This window comes from Eublepharis macularius, chromosome 8, assembly GCF_028583425.1.
Source record: "Eublepharis macularius isolate TG4126 chromosome 8, MPM_Emac_v1.0, whole genome shotgun sequence".
Taxonomy (NCBI): Eukaryota; Metazoa; Chordata; class Lepidosauria; order Squamata; family Eublepharidae; genus Eublepharis; species Eublepharis macularius.
Window position 1 is genome coordinate 67566112 of NC_072797.1, and position 13900 is coordinate 67580011.

Consider the following 13900-nt stretch of genomic DNA (forward strand, 5'->3'; position numbering starts at 1 on the left):
GTTTGCTCTGAATTATTTACAAAATCCTGCTTAAAGAAGATGCAGTTAAGGTTCCTAAATATCAAAAGACCTGGCAGAACATGTGTTCCATAGATCTGACAGAAGAACATTGGGAATCACATCTAGAAATCATTTTCAAGGAAGGCCTTCCCTATCCGATTGCAAGCATTCAAAAATTTTGACAAACTGGTACCTCACTCCCCCAAAATTACACTATGCTGATAAATCCAGATCTCCCTTATGCTGGAAGAATTGTAGAAACCCTGGCACATATGCTCACTGTAGGTGGACTTGCCCAAAAATGAGTAAGTTCTGGGAAGAAATTATTTTTAAAAAATCATGAAATAATTGGATGTGCCTTACAAAATTCACCAGAATCATTGCTGCCAAATGTCTGGGAGAACAGGCCTGATTTGTCATCATGGAGAGAAATAATAGCTAATCTAATAGGAGCAACAAAATGGTCATTGCAGCTAAATGGAAAGATGATTGTTCTCCCACAATTCACACATGGCACAAAAAATTATGGGAGTTTTTTTACATATGAGAAAATCTCACAAGGTCTGAAACAATCTGATACAGAGCACTCCCATGCCAAATTCACACAAAATTGGTTTCCGCTGCTGACTTACCTCAGCAAACATGACATTTTACCACCTTCCTATGTCCCTCAGGCTCTCACTTCCTTCTAAAATATGTTGGGATCTTAAATATCAGCAAGGAGCTGTGTATGTATAGCAAATATACAGTCACATTTAATAAATCAACAGTCCTCTTAATCACTAAAGATCCAGTATTGAAGGTGTACAATATACATAATTACAATAAACACTCCATGTGCGTTGAAGCTAGGCACAAGAATTCAGGACACATAGAAGGTTGGGGTGAGTGCTGTATTTTTCACGGTGGTCCTTAAGGGTTTTGAATGTATGAATCTGCATGTTACTGTAAATATTACATTGATTTTGTATAGGACGTGATTGTGGTGTGATGCATACCGTCCCCTGATGAAGTGGATTTTCCGCGAAACAAGATCTGAATCCGGAGCCATGTAGGGTGGCGGAGAACCCCGTTTGTGGAACTCCGTTTTTGCATTTCACCCACCGCCTTTCCATCAGGCATCTTCCTTTGTGGATTGTAACACTGCCTCCCAACATGGATTGTTCTTTGGCACCTCACCATTTGGACCGGGTTGGTCCATTGACTCAGTGAACTGAATTATTTAGCCTTTGAGCATTTTGGAATTGACATATTGGACACTGAACTGGTGAGGGACGCAGTTCCCCTTTTGGATGAGTCTGTGCCCCTACCAAAAGGGAGCAGACACAAGATCATGCCAAGAAATGTGCACTTTGGAGAAAAGTTGTTCACTTATACTAGTTCTCCAAAAGAACTTTGTAAATAGCATACCATGAAGTTCTCTTAAATGACTCTGCCTATTTCCCCTTCTGATCCTTATGCCTAGAGACCACTATTTTACAACTGTGCAGCACCACATCACTGTCCGTTCTTTCAAATCATCCTTAAAATGCATTCCTTCAATGCAAACTTTGGTCCAACCTTCTCAATCCACATCCACCACTGAAAAACTTCACTACTGTGCTGACAATGGTTCCGTGTCAGTCTTACTTCTCTCATTCCTTCCCTTTCTTTTGTACTTTGCTTGCAACCCTTGCCTCTCCCTTCCTTTCATCTTTCTCTTCTGTTGGTGGGTCTCCAATTCTCCCTTTCCTTCTCTAGGCATTTTGGGGTGGGGAGGGCTGTCTTATTTTGAACATGTTACTCTTTAAGGTAATATCTCTGAAAGGTGCTAGACAACTAGAAAGGCAGATTGGATTTTGCAGAAAAATCACTTGTGAATGTGGAATATTCACAAGTATGTATCATAAGAGAAATCAATGTGCTATTTGTTTTTGCCTATATTTCAGAACAAGAGGCTTTGAAGAGTAAAAGAGACTTAATATTCCCTAGGTATCCCACAAGTGGGCTGCTATACAATCTATGAAGGACCTCAATTTATGCCTAAATTGCTGAAGCATGAAGAATCCTGTATTGTGCAGGTTGCTAAGTGATCCACTGGGAAGGTCACCTTGCCTCCTTACCAGAGTCAAATTTCAAGAATCCTTAATGGAACAACTTGCACCACTTGACATGGCAAAAATACCACTTTCTCTTATTTGACACTGCAATGTCAAAACCTTTCAAAGAGGTATCAAGCATTCCTCATATCATTTCCATTACTCATCTTGCTTCCAAGTGCCAGCATATCACTTACTATACAGCATCTTTTCTGAGAACTAAAAGTATTCATATGAGCCTAGATGGCCAAACTTAGCATAGTGCATTAGTAATGAGGGTCTTAACCCTGCCAGGTTATTGAATGAACATACAATATTCACAGGCGGATGTAATAGAAATCTTTAATACTGTCAACTTTAAGACATGTATAATGCAAAAACATACAAAAGTCACTGGTGAAAAGTGACTCATTGCATTCAGTGATGGACCAGTTTTGCTCCAGCCCACGTAATTTGAATATGGCTCAAGGCAGGCCTTTTTTCTGAGCCTTTTTCTATTATCACATGTGTGTACACGAAGCATGCACGCACTCCCGGAAATGCATGATGACGTCACTTCCGGAAGTGACATCACTCCCAGAAGTGATGCCGCTTCCCAGTAGTGGCACCGCTTCCTGGAACCCAGCACAATGCATTACAACGAGATAAATGTTAGTAAGCTTGGAAAATTAGACTATTATGAGAAAGGTTTTTTTTCCTTTCTGTATCCTCTGCAAGAAGTTAAATCTTCCATTCCCTTCCCCAAACATTTCATTTATTTGGAATCATATTTTAAAATATGCAAGAAGGAGGGGGCCTCTAAAAATCCAAAACCCATCTCACAAATCTAAATTCTAACAGATTCCCTCTGCCAGCGTAGGAAAAAAAATTCAAAATTCTTTCTCAATATCCCAGAGTCTGAAATGAAAAGAAAGCAGAATGAACTCAAAGCTGCTTAGCCTCCTCTGCAAAGCCCGTGCCAGGCCCGAGCAGCATCTGCTTGCGCTCTCTCTCTCCCTCACTCACTCAAGAAAGAAAACAGAACGAACTCAAAGCAGCCTAGCCTCCTCGGCAGAGCCCACAGGGCCGAAGGAGGTAGGAATCACGTGGGCAGATTTTAGAGCTGCCGGAACGCCATTCCGGAACATTGCCCCTAAAAAAAGCCCTGGCTCAATGTATGATAGGTTGGGGCTGAGGTAGGTGGCCCAGCCAATCAAGCCAGGGCAGGAAAAAATGTAGTGAGCTGCTCTCTCCTTCAGCCTCCATGCAAGAGTTACTGGTGAAAAAAATTCTGCCTCTGAATTTCAAGCCAGATTCCAATTTACTTTTCCCTATGTGTATCTTCAAGAAATGTGCGGGGATTTATGGGAAGGCATAATGGAAGACATGTTCTCATAATGTCATCACGGGTAGAGGTGAATCTGAAACATACAATGTTTCATTGATTTTAATTGGTAAAAAATTACATCTATTCTTACTTTTGCAGTATTTTATCTTTATATTTTACTTTTATTAATCAACTTTGTTAACTGCTTCAAGTGCTCTGCGAAGGATGTGATTAATAAATACCCCAAATAAAAGGAAGCGGCTGACACACCAGCAAGCTGGGGTGCCACCTGGGGCCGGACGGAGTGGAGGCGGGACGAAGAACGGAGGCGGAGTGTCCATCCCACAATAATCCCGGCTCCCCGCAGGACTCGGGTGCGGGCCTGCCTCCCCCCTTCCTGGGGGGTGGGAATTCCATGCCAGCGACTGCGGCGCGAGGGGGGCGACCCGGCCACTGCCCGGCCGGCACGCGGTCAGGCCGCCCGACAGCTGCCCGCACGGGCGGCTGTGGCCGCGGTCGGCCCACGCGGGCGCCTTCGGCCTACTGGGGCCTTCCTGGCAGCAGCCCAGGGCGGGCTGCCCCCGCTGATGCCTGAGCGGGCCGCGGAGGCAGCAGGCGGCCCCCGATTCGGGTCTTCCGGGGGGTGGCGCCAGGGCGGGCTGCCTGGCCGCCGCCCGAGCGGGCCGCCGCAGCTGCATCCAGCCTGCACGGGGGCCTCCGGCCTCCGGGGGCCTTCCTGGCAGCGTCCCAAGGTGGGCTGCCCGGCTGCTGCCTGGGCGGGCCGCCGCGGCAGAGGACGGCCCGCAATGCAGTTCTCGGCCCTCCGGGGCCTTCCAGGGCGGTGGCACAGGGGCGGGTTGCACAGCCGCCGCCAGAACGGGCCGCCGCGGTCACGTCCGGCATGCGCAGGGATCTCCGGCCTCCGGGGGGCCTTTCTGGTGGCGGCCCAAGGCATAATGCCCGGCCACCGCCTGAGCGGGCCGCGGCGGCGGCGGACGGCCCACATCACAGTGCTCGGCCCTCGGGGGGGCCTTCCGGGGCGGCGGCGTAAGGCGGGCTGCCTGGCCGCCACTCGCGCAGGCCGCCGCGTCTGCACCCGGCCCGTGCCAGGCCTCCGGCTCCTGAGAGACTTTATGGCAGTGGCCCAGGGTGGGCTGCCCGGCCGCTGTCTTGGCGGGCCGCCGTGGTGGCGGACGACGAAGACACATCGTTCCCTGAGGAGCCTTTGCTGGCGGCGGCACGTGGTGGGCTGCCTGGCTGCCGCCGGGTCGGACAGAAGCTGCTGCAGCCATCCTTCAACCTGGATTGCGCCCCCCGGGGGCCCTCCGGGGGTGGCAGCGCCGGGGTGGGCTGCCCAGCTGCCGCCCAAGCGGGCTGCCGCGGCCACAGCCGGCCTGCGCTGGGGCCTCCGGCCTCCGGGGCCTTCATGGCGGCGGCCCAGAGCAGCAGCACAGGGCCAGCTTCTCGCCCGCCGCCCGGGTGGGCTACCGCAGCTGCGGACGGCCCGCAACATAGGCGTCTTGGCCCTCAGTGGTGGTGGCCATGGTGGGCTGCCCGGCCGCCTGGGTGGGCCGCCGCGGTGGTGCTACCTCATGGCTCAGCCTTCCCCCCCGGGCAGATCTTCTGGGGCACTTGTGGTAGGGCGGACCGCCAGGCCGCCGTCTGAGCTGGACCCCGCACCCGCAGCTGGCCCACAGCACAGCTGTCGGCCCCGGGGGCCTTCCGAGGCGGCGGTGCAGGGGCGGGTTGCCCGACTGCCGCCTGGGAGGGCTGCCGCTGCCGACACGTGACACAGCTTTCAGCCCCTCCGGGGGCCTTCAGGGGCAGCGGTGTGGGGCCACTGCCCGTTCGCTGCCCGAGCAGGCGGCCGCAGTCGGCCCATGACACAGCTTCCTTCCGGGATGGAAGCATGGCGCGGGCCACCCGGCCACTGACCGCACAGGGCGCATGGCGGCGGCGGCAGTGGGCCTGTTCACTTCAGCAGTGGGCAGCTGCCCACGCGGGCGCCTTGGGCCTACTGGGGCCTTCCTGCTGGCAGCCCAGGGCGGGCTGCCCCCGCTGATGCCTGAGCGGGCCGCGGCGGCAGCGGGCAGCCTCCGATTCTGTTCTCGGCCCTCCGGGGGGTCTTCCGGGGGGTGGCGCCAGGGCAGGCTACCCGGCCGCCACCCGAGCGGGCCGCCGCAGCCACGTCCGGCCTGCACGGGGGCCTCCGGCCTCTGGGGGCCTTCCTGGCGGTGTCCCAATGCAGGCTGCCCGGCCGCCGCCTGAGCAGGCCGCGGCGGCAGCGGACAACCCGCAACGCAGCTCTCGGCCCTCCGGGGCCTTCCAGGGTGGTGGCACAGAGGCGGGCTGCCCAGTCGCCGCCAGAGCGGGCCGCCGCGGTCATGTCCTGCATGCGCAAGGACCTCCGGGGGGCCTTTCTGGTGGCAGCCCAAGGCGGAATGCCTGGCCACTGCCTGAGCGGGCCACCGCAGCGGCGGACGGCCCGCAACACAGTGCTCGGCCCTCGGGGGGCCTTCCAGGGCGGCGATGCGAGGGGGCCGCCCGGCGGCGGTGCGAGGGGGCCGCCCGGCCACTGCCTTACCGGCCCCGGCATGCCCGCACGCGGCCGCACCGCAACGGCAGCCCCATCAAGGGTCTTTTCCAGGGGCAGCTCGGGGCGGGCCACCCGGCCGCCACCTGAGCAGGTCTGGCACGTCTGCTGCTGGCCAGAGCCGCTGGCACGGGCCCCTCGGGGCCTCCCACGTCAGAGGTGCAGGGTGGGCTGCACGGCTGCTACCTGAGCTGATACCACTCGTATACCCAAAATCAACTTGGCATTTAAGTAAATGGACTTATAGTTACTAGCTCAGCAACCAGGTTTGCACGGGTGCGGGCACCGAACCTTGGCCAAGGTCTCAATGTCTTGGGAAAGCTGGGCACGCCATGGCACAGCATTGATGCCCCTCTCGCGTTCGGCGTGGTGGCGCTGGTGTATCGGACAGGCCCACCTCTCTTGCCCTCCGATGGCGCATGCAGGACCTCCCATTTCCTCCCTACTCCTTTGCTTACATTCAGCAGCATTCAATGCATCCCCGGAGAGCCTGTTGCCGCAAGGTTTGCCGTGGCTGCGGCTGCAGGACCTTGCGGCACAAGCCCCCACCACCACTGCGGGGTGGACCGTCAGAACGCCTTGCAGGGTGGGGTCTTTTGTCATCTTGCACTGGCACAAGTCACCCTCCCTACCATTGCGGGGTGGGCTGTCAGACCGCCTCGCAAGGTGGGGTTCCTTGGCATCTTGCACAGGCGCGACGTTCCCAAGGTCTAGTCGTATTAGTTCCACAGGACCACAAGGATCCTGCAGTTGTCTCTGAGAGGCAAGAAGTAGCCGCAGCCAGAGGCAGAGAGTTGTGACGGTGGAACCGTTTCAGGGACTGCTTCCAGCAGCCAGGCGGAACAAAAGGGCTCTGGTAGTAAGTGATGGCTGCCGCAGGCAACCACACAAGGAATGGAGAGCATAGTAGTCAAACCACAACAGGGTTCCTGCCCGGCGAAAGGAATAGACTCGGGGCCAGGGGCCTGCAGGCTGTCCCTTGGAGTAGTCAAAGGGGCCAGCAAGATAAGGACGGGTCGGTACTCAAAGCCAGTAAATGACGGGGAGTGTACAGAGCGACAAGCAAGTTTTCAGTGGTGGCAGCAACCAAGCAGTGGTGAGTCGGGGACAGAGCGAGTCGAGCGCCTGGTGCGCAGGTCAGTGCTGTGGTGTTGGCACAGCAAAATCGTTGGAGCTTGGCACATACCCGGAGTGGACAGCACAGAGCGGATGCCCTTCCTCGCTTGCAGGGGACAGGTTCGGGGGCGGCATCTGACGCAAGGCAGCGCACAGATCCCTTCCCGGATAAGTTTCCGAAGCAGGGGAGCACTGGATAGAGCAGGGAGGGCTGAATGCGCTGGCGCTACGGCCAGGCACCTGACGGGATGTGCCATTCACCCCGCGAAGGTACGTCGTTCGAGGCGGCCCCCAGCCTCGCATGCTGCGGGGGCCGCCACAGTAGGAAGGGGCGGCGGCCTCAGCCGGGGATCAGTCCAACAGGGCATGGTGCCGGCAGACGTTGCGAGCAAGGGGGTGCGCAAGCAGGTGGGCCCAGTACTAGACCGATCCGCGGGGGCGTGGAGCGGCGGTGTGGCTCCGTCATGGAGCAATGGAGCAGCCCCACGCGGTAGGGCAGGGACCTCTTGCCCGGGCAGGCAGTCAAGGACACAGGGACAGGTGCCCAGCCAGCGCAGGCCAGCGGGCCAGTCACCACCAATTCACAGCTGGCAGGCAAGTCAGCCTTCAAGCGGTGGGCTTCCTGCCTAGGACAGGCGGGTCCCAGGCATTCCGCATCGGGGAGGCAACCGCAGCAGCAGAGGTGGGCCTGGCCGCTGGCATGGCAAGGCGGGTGGCCAGGTGGACATCCAGATCCAATCTGGGTGATGCCAGGAAGGAGAATACTAATGTTATGTGTTTCAGTTGCAGGCAAGGTTGCAGGCACGGTACCCCTACCGCGGAGAGGCTGCACGAAGGCTGGACGGCTGGAGTAACAGCGAGAGCAGCGCAGGCGGAGGGACGAGAGTGGGCCCCCTGGAGGGCCCTGGCGGAGATCACCAGGGCTGTTTGTGCCGGCCGCCTTCGGGGGCCAGGGAGGAATTTTTCCCACAAGGGGCCAGATTGGCCGAGGCCACTTGGGGTTTTTTCGCCTCCCTCTGGTCATCAAAGTCAGGGCCCCCCGGGGATATGGGGTGGCTCCACCTTTGTGGTTACAGCAGCTGGAGCGTTGGTGTGGAGGCGGGCCCTTGGCCTGCCTCCAGTGGCGGTTTTTGAGGCATTGGGCTGGATCCCAACAGGGTGAGCGGGCCTGCGAGCTGCTCACCCCGATGGATCTGGAGGCACGGGTCGCCAGGCAGGGCCGGCGATGGAACAGCACGTGCCGTGGTGGCCAGCGGAAGGCTGGCGGGTGATGCATCGGTTCGGCAGTGAGGCCTATGATGCCAATGGGGATTCAGCCCAGATGCCAGGCCAATGCTCCATACATAGCTGTAATCAATAAAGTTGTGGCCATTTTCTAACCCACACAAGTGTCTGGTGTGTTTACTCAGCTGCAACGCAGTCCGACATAGCCCCTAGGTGGCAAATAACATTTGTGGCTAAGTTATGGAAACTCTCCCAGCTCCAGTCTTGGAAACCACTAGCAAAAGGACTTTCTCTTTCAGCTTTCCATAACGCTTTTCTGAATATCATGACTTCTTTATTAACAGTCTTGTCAGTGAAGATAATGTGCTGGATCCTAGGAAATAAGTGTTCAAAGGACTGGATCTTTCCTATTTGTCCAGCAGCTCTCTAAAAACTCCCATTGTGAACTGAAGCAGCCTCAAGAAAAAAGCCACAGATGAAAACTACAGTAAGGAGGAGAATTTGGCAAAATTGCCCCCACCTCCCTTTCTGGTATAGGAAGCATGATAAACTAAGCATTACATTCAGGGGTGATTCCATCAGCTTTCCCCTCCTCACTGCTTCCATACGTCCACACATGCAGAAGTCAATTTGCTACTTTGATACTTACTGTCATCAGCTGATGGGTAATAGTGCAGAAGATCAAGAAAACTTGCACCTCTTAACTCCTTGCCATTTTTAAATTGCTCTGCACAATCACAGAATCCAAGAAAAGCAGTTTTTTGCAAATCTGCACTAATTCCACGCAAACAGATTTCTCTGAGTATATTGGTATATAAGTATCCCACTTGCCACTTCCAACATGAGAGCTTTATTATGTTACTCTTTGGCTGTAGGTAAAAATATAAATTTTCAATCAAATACGGACTGTTAGTGACATAGCCATAGTTCCAATACAACCACTATACATTATAAAGTAAGCGCAAATTGATATACTGCAATCTTTAAAATCTATCTTTACAGCTAGGTCATATATATGTTTATTTAGAGCATGTTTACTGGGGATTACTTACAAGTAAGCATGTATAGAATTGAATTTTTACTTAGGGAGCAACCCTAAGTTCCATTTTATTCAATGGGGTTTACAACCAGCAATGCATTCTTAGGATAGCATCCTTCATCTCACAACCATCAGGGGACACAGAGAATCCCACCCATCAGCCATTCAAAATGTTTTAAACTATAGGAGAATTACAAGTTGAAGGAACTGGTTTGTTTATTCAGTCTTCCAACTTGGAATACTGAGACCATAAACTTCAGGGACAAACAGTAAAAAAATAAATGCTTTACTTCTATCCAATTTAGTGTTTTCCACAGACACATTCCCCTCCTACATCTAAATTAGCTTGGTGCTTACCTGCTTCTGAAGAGGCATAGAGCCTGAAATAAAATCTCTCACTAGGTCCATTAAAACTTTCAAGCAGGACATGTTTAATTTGGCAGCCTCTCCCAGGACCATCAAGGCTAATAATGATTCCAACCTAGATATTTCAAGACAGAAGGATAAAAATTGGTGTAAAATAAAATAAACAGGGTTTTTTTTCTATATAGAAAAACTATTTTGGAGTCAGAAACAATTAGTTTCTTACTCAGACCAATGTGTCTTAGAATATTGTAACTTCTTTTGGATTTACTTAACATCAGTATTTCCAGAATGACCAGAAGCAAGCCCAATTTAAGCACAAGTACTTGCCTATGTAAGCATTCCATGTGGCCGCCATACCATTTAAATATACTTAGAGAGTGCACCAGCCTGTACTTACACAGTGTTACTATGCCAGAGGCACAACCACCCAAGGCACAGACTGCTAGCATACAAACACTTCATGTTTATGGGCCAGTTTGCCAGGTAAGCACATTTAAACAAGATGGCATCAGCATGAAACACAGATAAATGCTTTTCAGGTGGCATTTAATTCAGGCTTCAGACAACTTCTAAGAGAATATATTGATGTAAATGTAAAGCTTTAGATGGCCTACAGACAAAGAATTTGCTTCAGTGGGGTAATGTAGTGTCTTCCAACACTATTTGAACATCGCTATCTTATGCAAAGTGGAAGGGGTGCCATGAGGAGTTTGCTGTAGTGGTAGTTTTTTATTGTAGGACGTGTGTTTGAGCACTATGTTTTTTTAAAAGCAACAGATAATTCAAAATAGTGCCATAGGTTCCTGTGTCCCTTTCAGAGCCATGTTTCAGATACAAAACATATGAAACAGTTGTGCTTCTTTGAATCAAAGATATATATCTATCAGCATTAAGATCAATTAGTAATTCAAGTACTAGTAAAAAGAGATTCCCACATAATAGTCAGTATTACACAAGGTGAATCTTCCTGCATGAATGACTTCTGTGATGTCCCTGTAGGAGAAAGGCAGCATCTGCAAAGACTGTTAAGAAAGTCTTTTGCAATATATGATTTCACACTGTTGGCATCCTTCCAGGGATAGAATGGTAATGTATGTATGTATGTATGTATGTATGTATGTATGTATGTATGTATGTATGTATGTTATTTGTAGTTTGCCTTTCTTAGTAAGAATCAAGGCAGATTACATAATGTAAGTCAATGTGAACTATGGCTGGAATGATGCAAACAGTCAGTACACAGTCCCTTTTAATTTCTACACTGAAGGTATTATTACCACCATTTTATTAATCCACTGAGACAGGCCAGGTTTTCAATGAAGTTAGTACATAAATATAAGCACTGCAATAACGCATCCATTTGTGTTTTGTTGTTAAAGATAGAAGGCTAGCCATAGGATGTGACCTGAAAATGGTATGACAAACCAAGTTATGTCAAAATAACTGGATCTCAGTGTGTTAACATCTAGGTACTGACTATCTATACATCAGTGTATTTGCCTGTTGGAGTATCATCACTACCACACTAATGGAGGGTATCATACTTCATCCTTGAGGGACTGTCTCTCCCCGTATATTCCCCGGAGGACCCTCTGATCAGGAGAAAAACAACTGTTATCGGTCCCTGGCCCCAAGGAGGCCAACCTTGCCTTGACTAGAGCCAGGGCTTTCTGGCTCCTGGCTCCTACCAGGTGGAACGCTCTGTCTACTGAGACCAGGGACCGGCAGGATTTACTATCTTTCCGCCAGGCCTGTAAGACAGAGTTGTTCCGCCAGAGTTGTTCCGCTGAGGTTGGGCCTCCACTGGCAGGAGGATGCAACATCTACCTCCCTCCCTGTGAAAGTTGTCCACCACTGTTTTTTTTCAGCTGCTGTTGCTGTGCTGCTATATCTAATTGTACTGCAGTATCGTTGGTTATTAGATGCATTGTTGCCGCCAGGCAAAAGAGTGCTGCTATTTTTATATGATGTTTTAATGTTTTAATATGGACCGTTTTTAAATGATTTTAAGGTTGTTATCTGCCCTGAGCCCGCTTGTGGGGAGGGTGGAATACAAATATGATATAAATAAATAAATAAATTCTCACTAGGAGACAATAACTCCATATCCTAAGCAATGTGCTAGTATAGCAAAGGACAGGATGAAAGTCATCTAAATATGTTCAGCAAAATGCTCATTCGAATGTGTTGGTTACTTTGGTTGTCTCTTATGTCTTTGACCCCTGTTGGCTGCTTAAAATGAGAGCGACCACCATGTGTGCCTCCAGAAGCCTTTTTGGAAGGATCCTAAGACTTCAATTTTTAACACAGCTGGTCCAGTTTGGAAAATACGTTCAGCATTTAATCGGCATCTGGGTATTTGTTGCTAGAAAAAGTATGCTGGGCTGGATGAACCTTTGGAGTTGCTAAGTTTGGAGTGCACATACTTCTGGTGGTGCAAGAAATAAGGTGCCAGAGCCTGCCTTTTGAAGCCGTGGTTCAAACACCACACACACACACTGCACGCACACACAAATACACACACAATGACTTAGCAATGTCTCAGAGATTTTTTAAAATGTTTATCCAGAGTTAAATTCCTAGCATTTTCTGTTAAAAGATAACAAGGTAGAAGTGCCTGGACACTCCTCTGCTAAGGGACATTGGAGAGATACCGCAAATCAGTATAAACAAACAGTATAAAGCTAGAGATACCAATGGCCTGAGTACAAGGGCTTAAACTAGACATTATGAGACACAGAGATGCCATTGTTCTTTGTTTCTTTACTTCTCTTTCTTGTAACCTTTAATACAAACTAGGCATTCTGAGAGATCATCACAAGTTGCTTAGTCATTGACTGCTGGAGAGTTGAACAATGCAGTGACGTCATGTCTCCTGTTGTTTGCGTTTGGTTACAAGAAAGTGAAGAGATATCGAAAAGTAGCAGCTCTGCAGTTCTGACTTGCTGGACTCTATGGCAGTTCCTCACATATTATGTATATTCTGCGTATGCTGTGACACAAGAAACTTATTATCCTCCCAATACTATGCATATGCATATAATCTAATGCAGAAATCTACATTTTGAAAGTTGGTCCAAACTCCTTAAGTATTGTGTTCTTTGTGTGGCCTAGAAATCAAGTCCGTGGGTTGGATCCAGACTAAATTTTCCACTAAGAGAAGGATGAGGTAATTTCCACCAATTCCTCCTTTCTGCTGAAGACCCCCAGTTCACCTCTCATGCTATTTCTGAGGATTCCTTCTCCCCCAAAAGCAGCACTTTAGGTAGATCAATGGGCTTCAGTGGGAGGGTGGGAGGCAGGAATGTTCTGTTCCACTGAGAGAAATGCTTTCTGTGAGCATGAAATTCAGTCTGGATCCAGCCGTCCCATGACCTGTACAAAACAATACTAGAAGACTTTTTTAAGCTTCATAGAAGGGTGATCAAAATAAGATTTTAACAACATAATAGGAAAATACCACAACATCAACACTATTCACATTAAATAACATTAATAAAATATTTTTTTCTAATTCTTAAGCAAACCATTGAGGAGTCACTCCTAAGAAATGAACTTAAAGCCGTCCAAGTGTTCTGGGCTTCACATTGTTACAACTTCTCATGGAAGTATCTATTGAGAAATTTAAGCTGCTGCTCAGATACACCATTTGCACATTAATTCTAGGAATAGCTGATTTCAAAATCTCTATCGAACAAAAGGAAGCTCCCTTAGCAACAGCCTGAGTGATCAAAGTGGAAACCCACAACTAAGGGATACAGTCAGTCAGGTTATGAAATTCAAATGTATTAAAGTGGTGCAGTGCAATAAATAAATAACAATACTGTTATAGGCATATGAAATCACATAAACAATGTACAATAAACAGCTTAAAGTCGGCCAATTCAGAAATGTTCAATGGTGCAATCAAGTTCATATCAGAGTTCATAGCAGAGATGAAACGTAGATAGAAAACCAAAGAAGCCGTGAGGACCCCTCGTTCCTGTTCAAGGTAAGTTCTTAATTAGATGTACTCTTCTCATTTTCTTTCAACAGATGGAACAATGAGATGGAACACTCTGCAGGACCGAGACCCAACAAGGAACCGGTCATCAACAACGCTTGTTTCCAGACTGCATCAGGGGCCAACACTGCACCACTTTAATACACTTGAATTTCATAACCTGACTGACTGTATC

At 50.0% G+C, this 13900-nt stretch overlaps 1 protein-coding gene across 1 annotated transcript in view; it reads right to left on the reverse strand.

Moving 5' to 3' along the window:
* Positions 1-13900, reverse strand: part of TMEM232 (transmembrane protein 232) — a 263702-nt gene that overhangs the window by 156837 nt on the left and 92965 nt on the right. The window contains exons 9-10 of the mRNA XM_054986937.1: positions 9714-9837; positions 8967-9186 (exon numbers count right to left, since the gene is read on the reverse strand). Of these exons, the coding sequence (XP_054842912.1) occupies positions 8967-9186; positions 9714-9837 (344 nt within the window). The remainder of the gene's footprint in view (positions 1-8966; positions 9187-9713; positions 9838-13900) is intronic.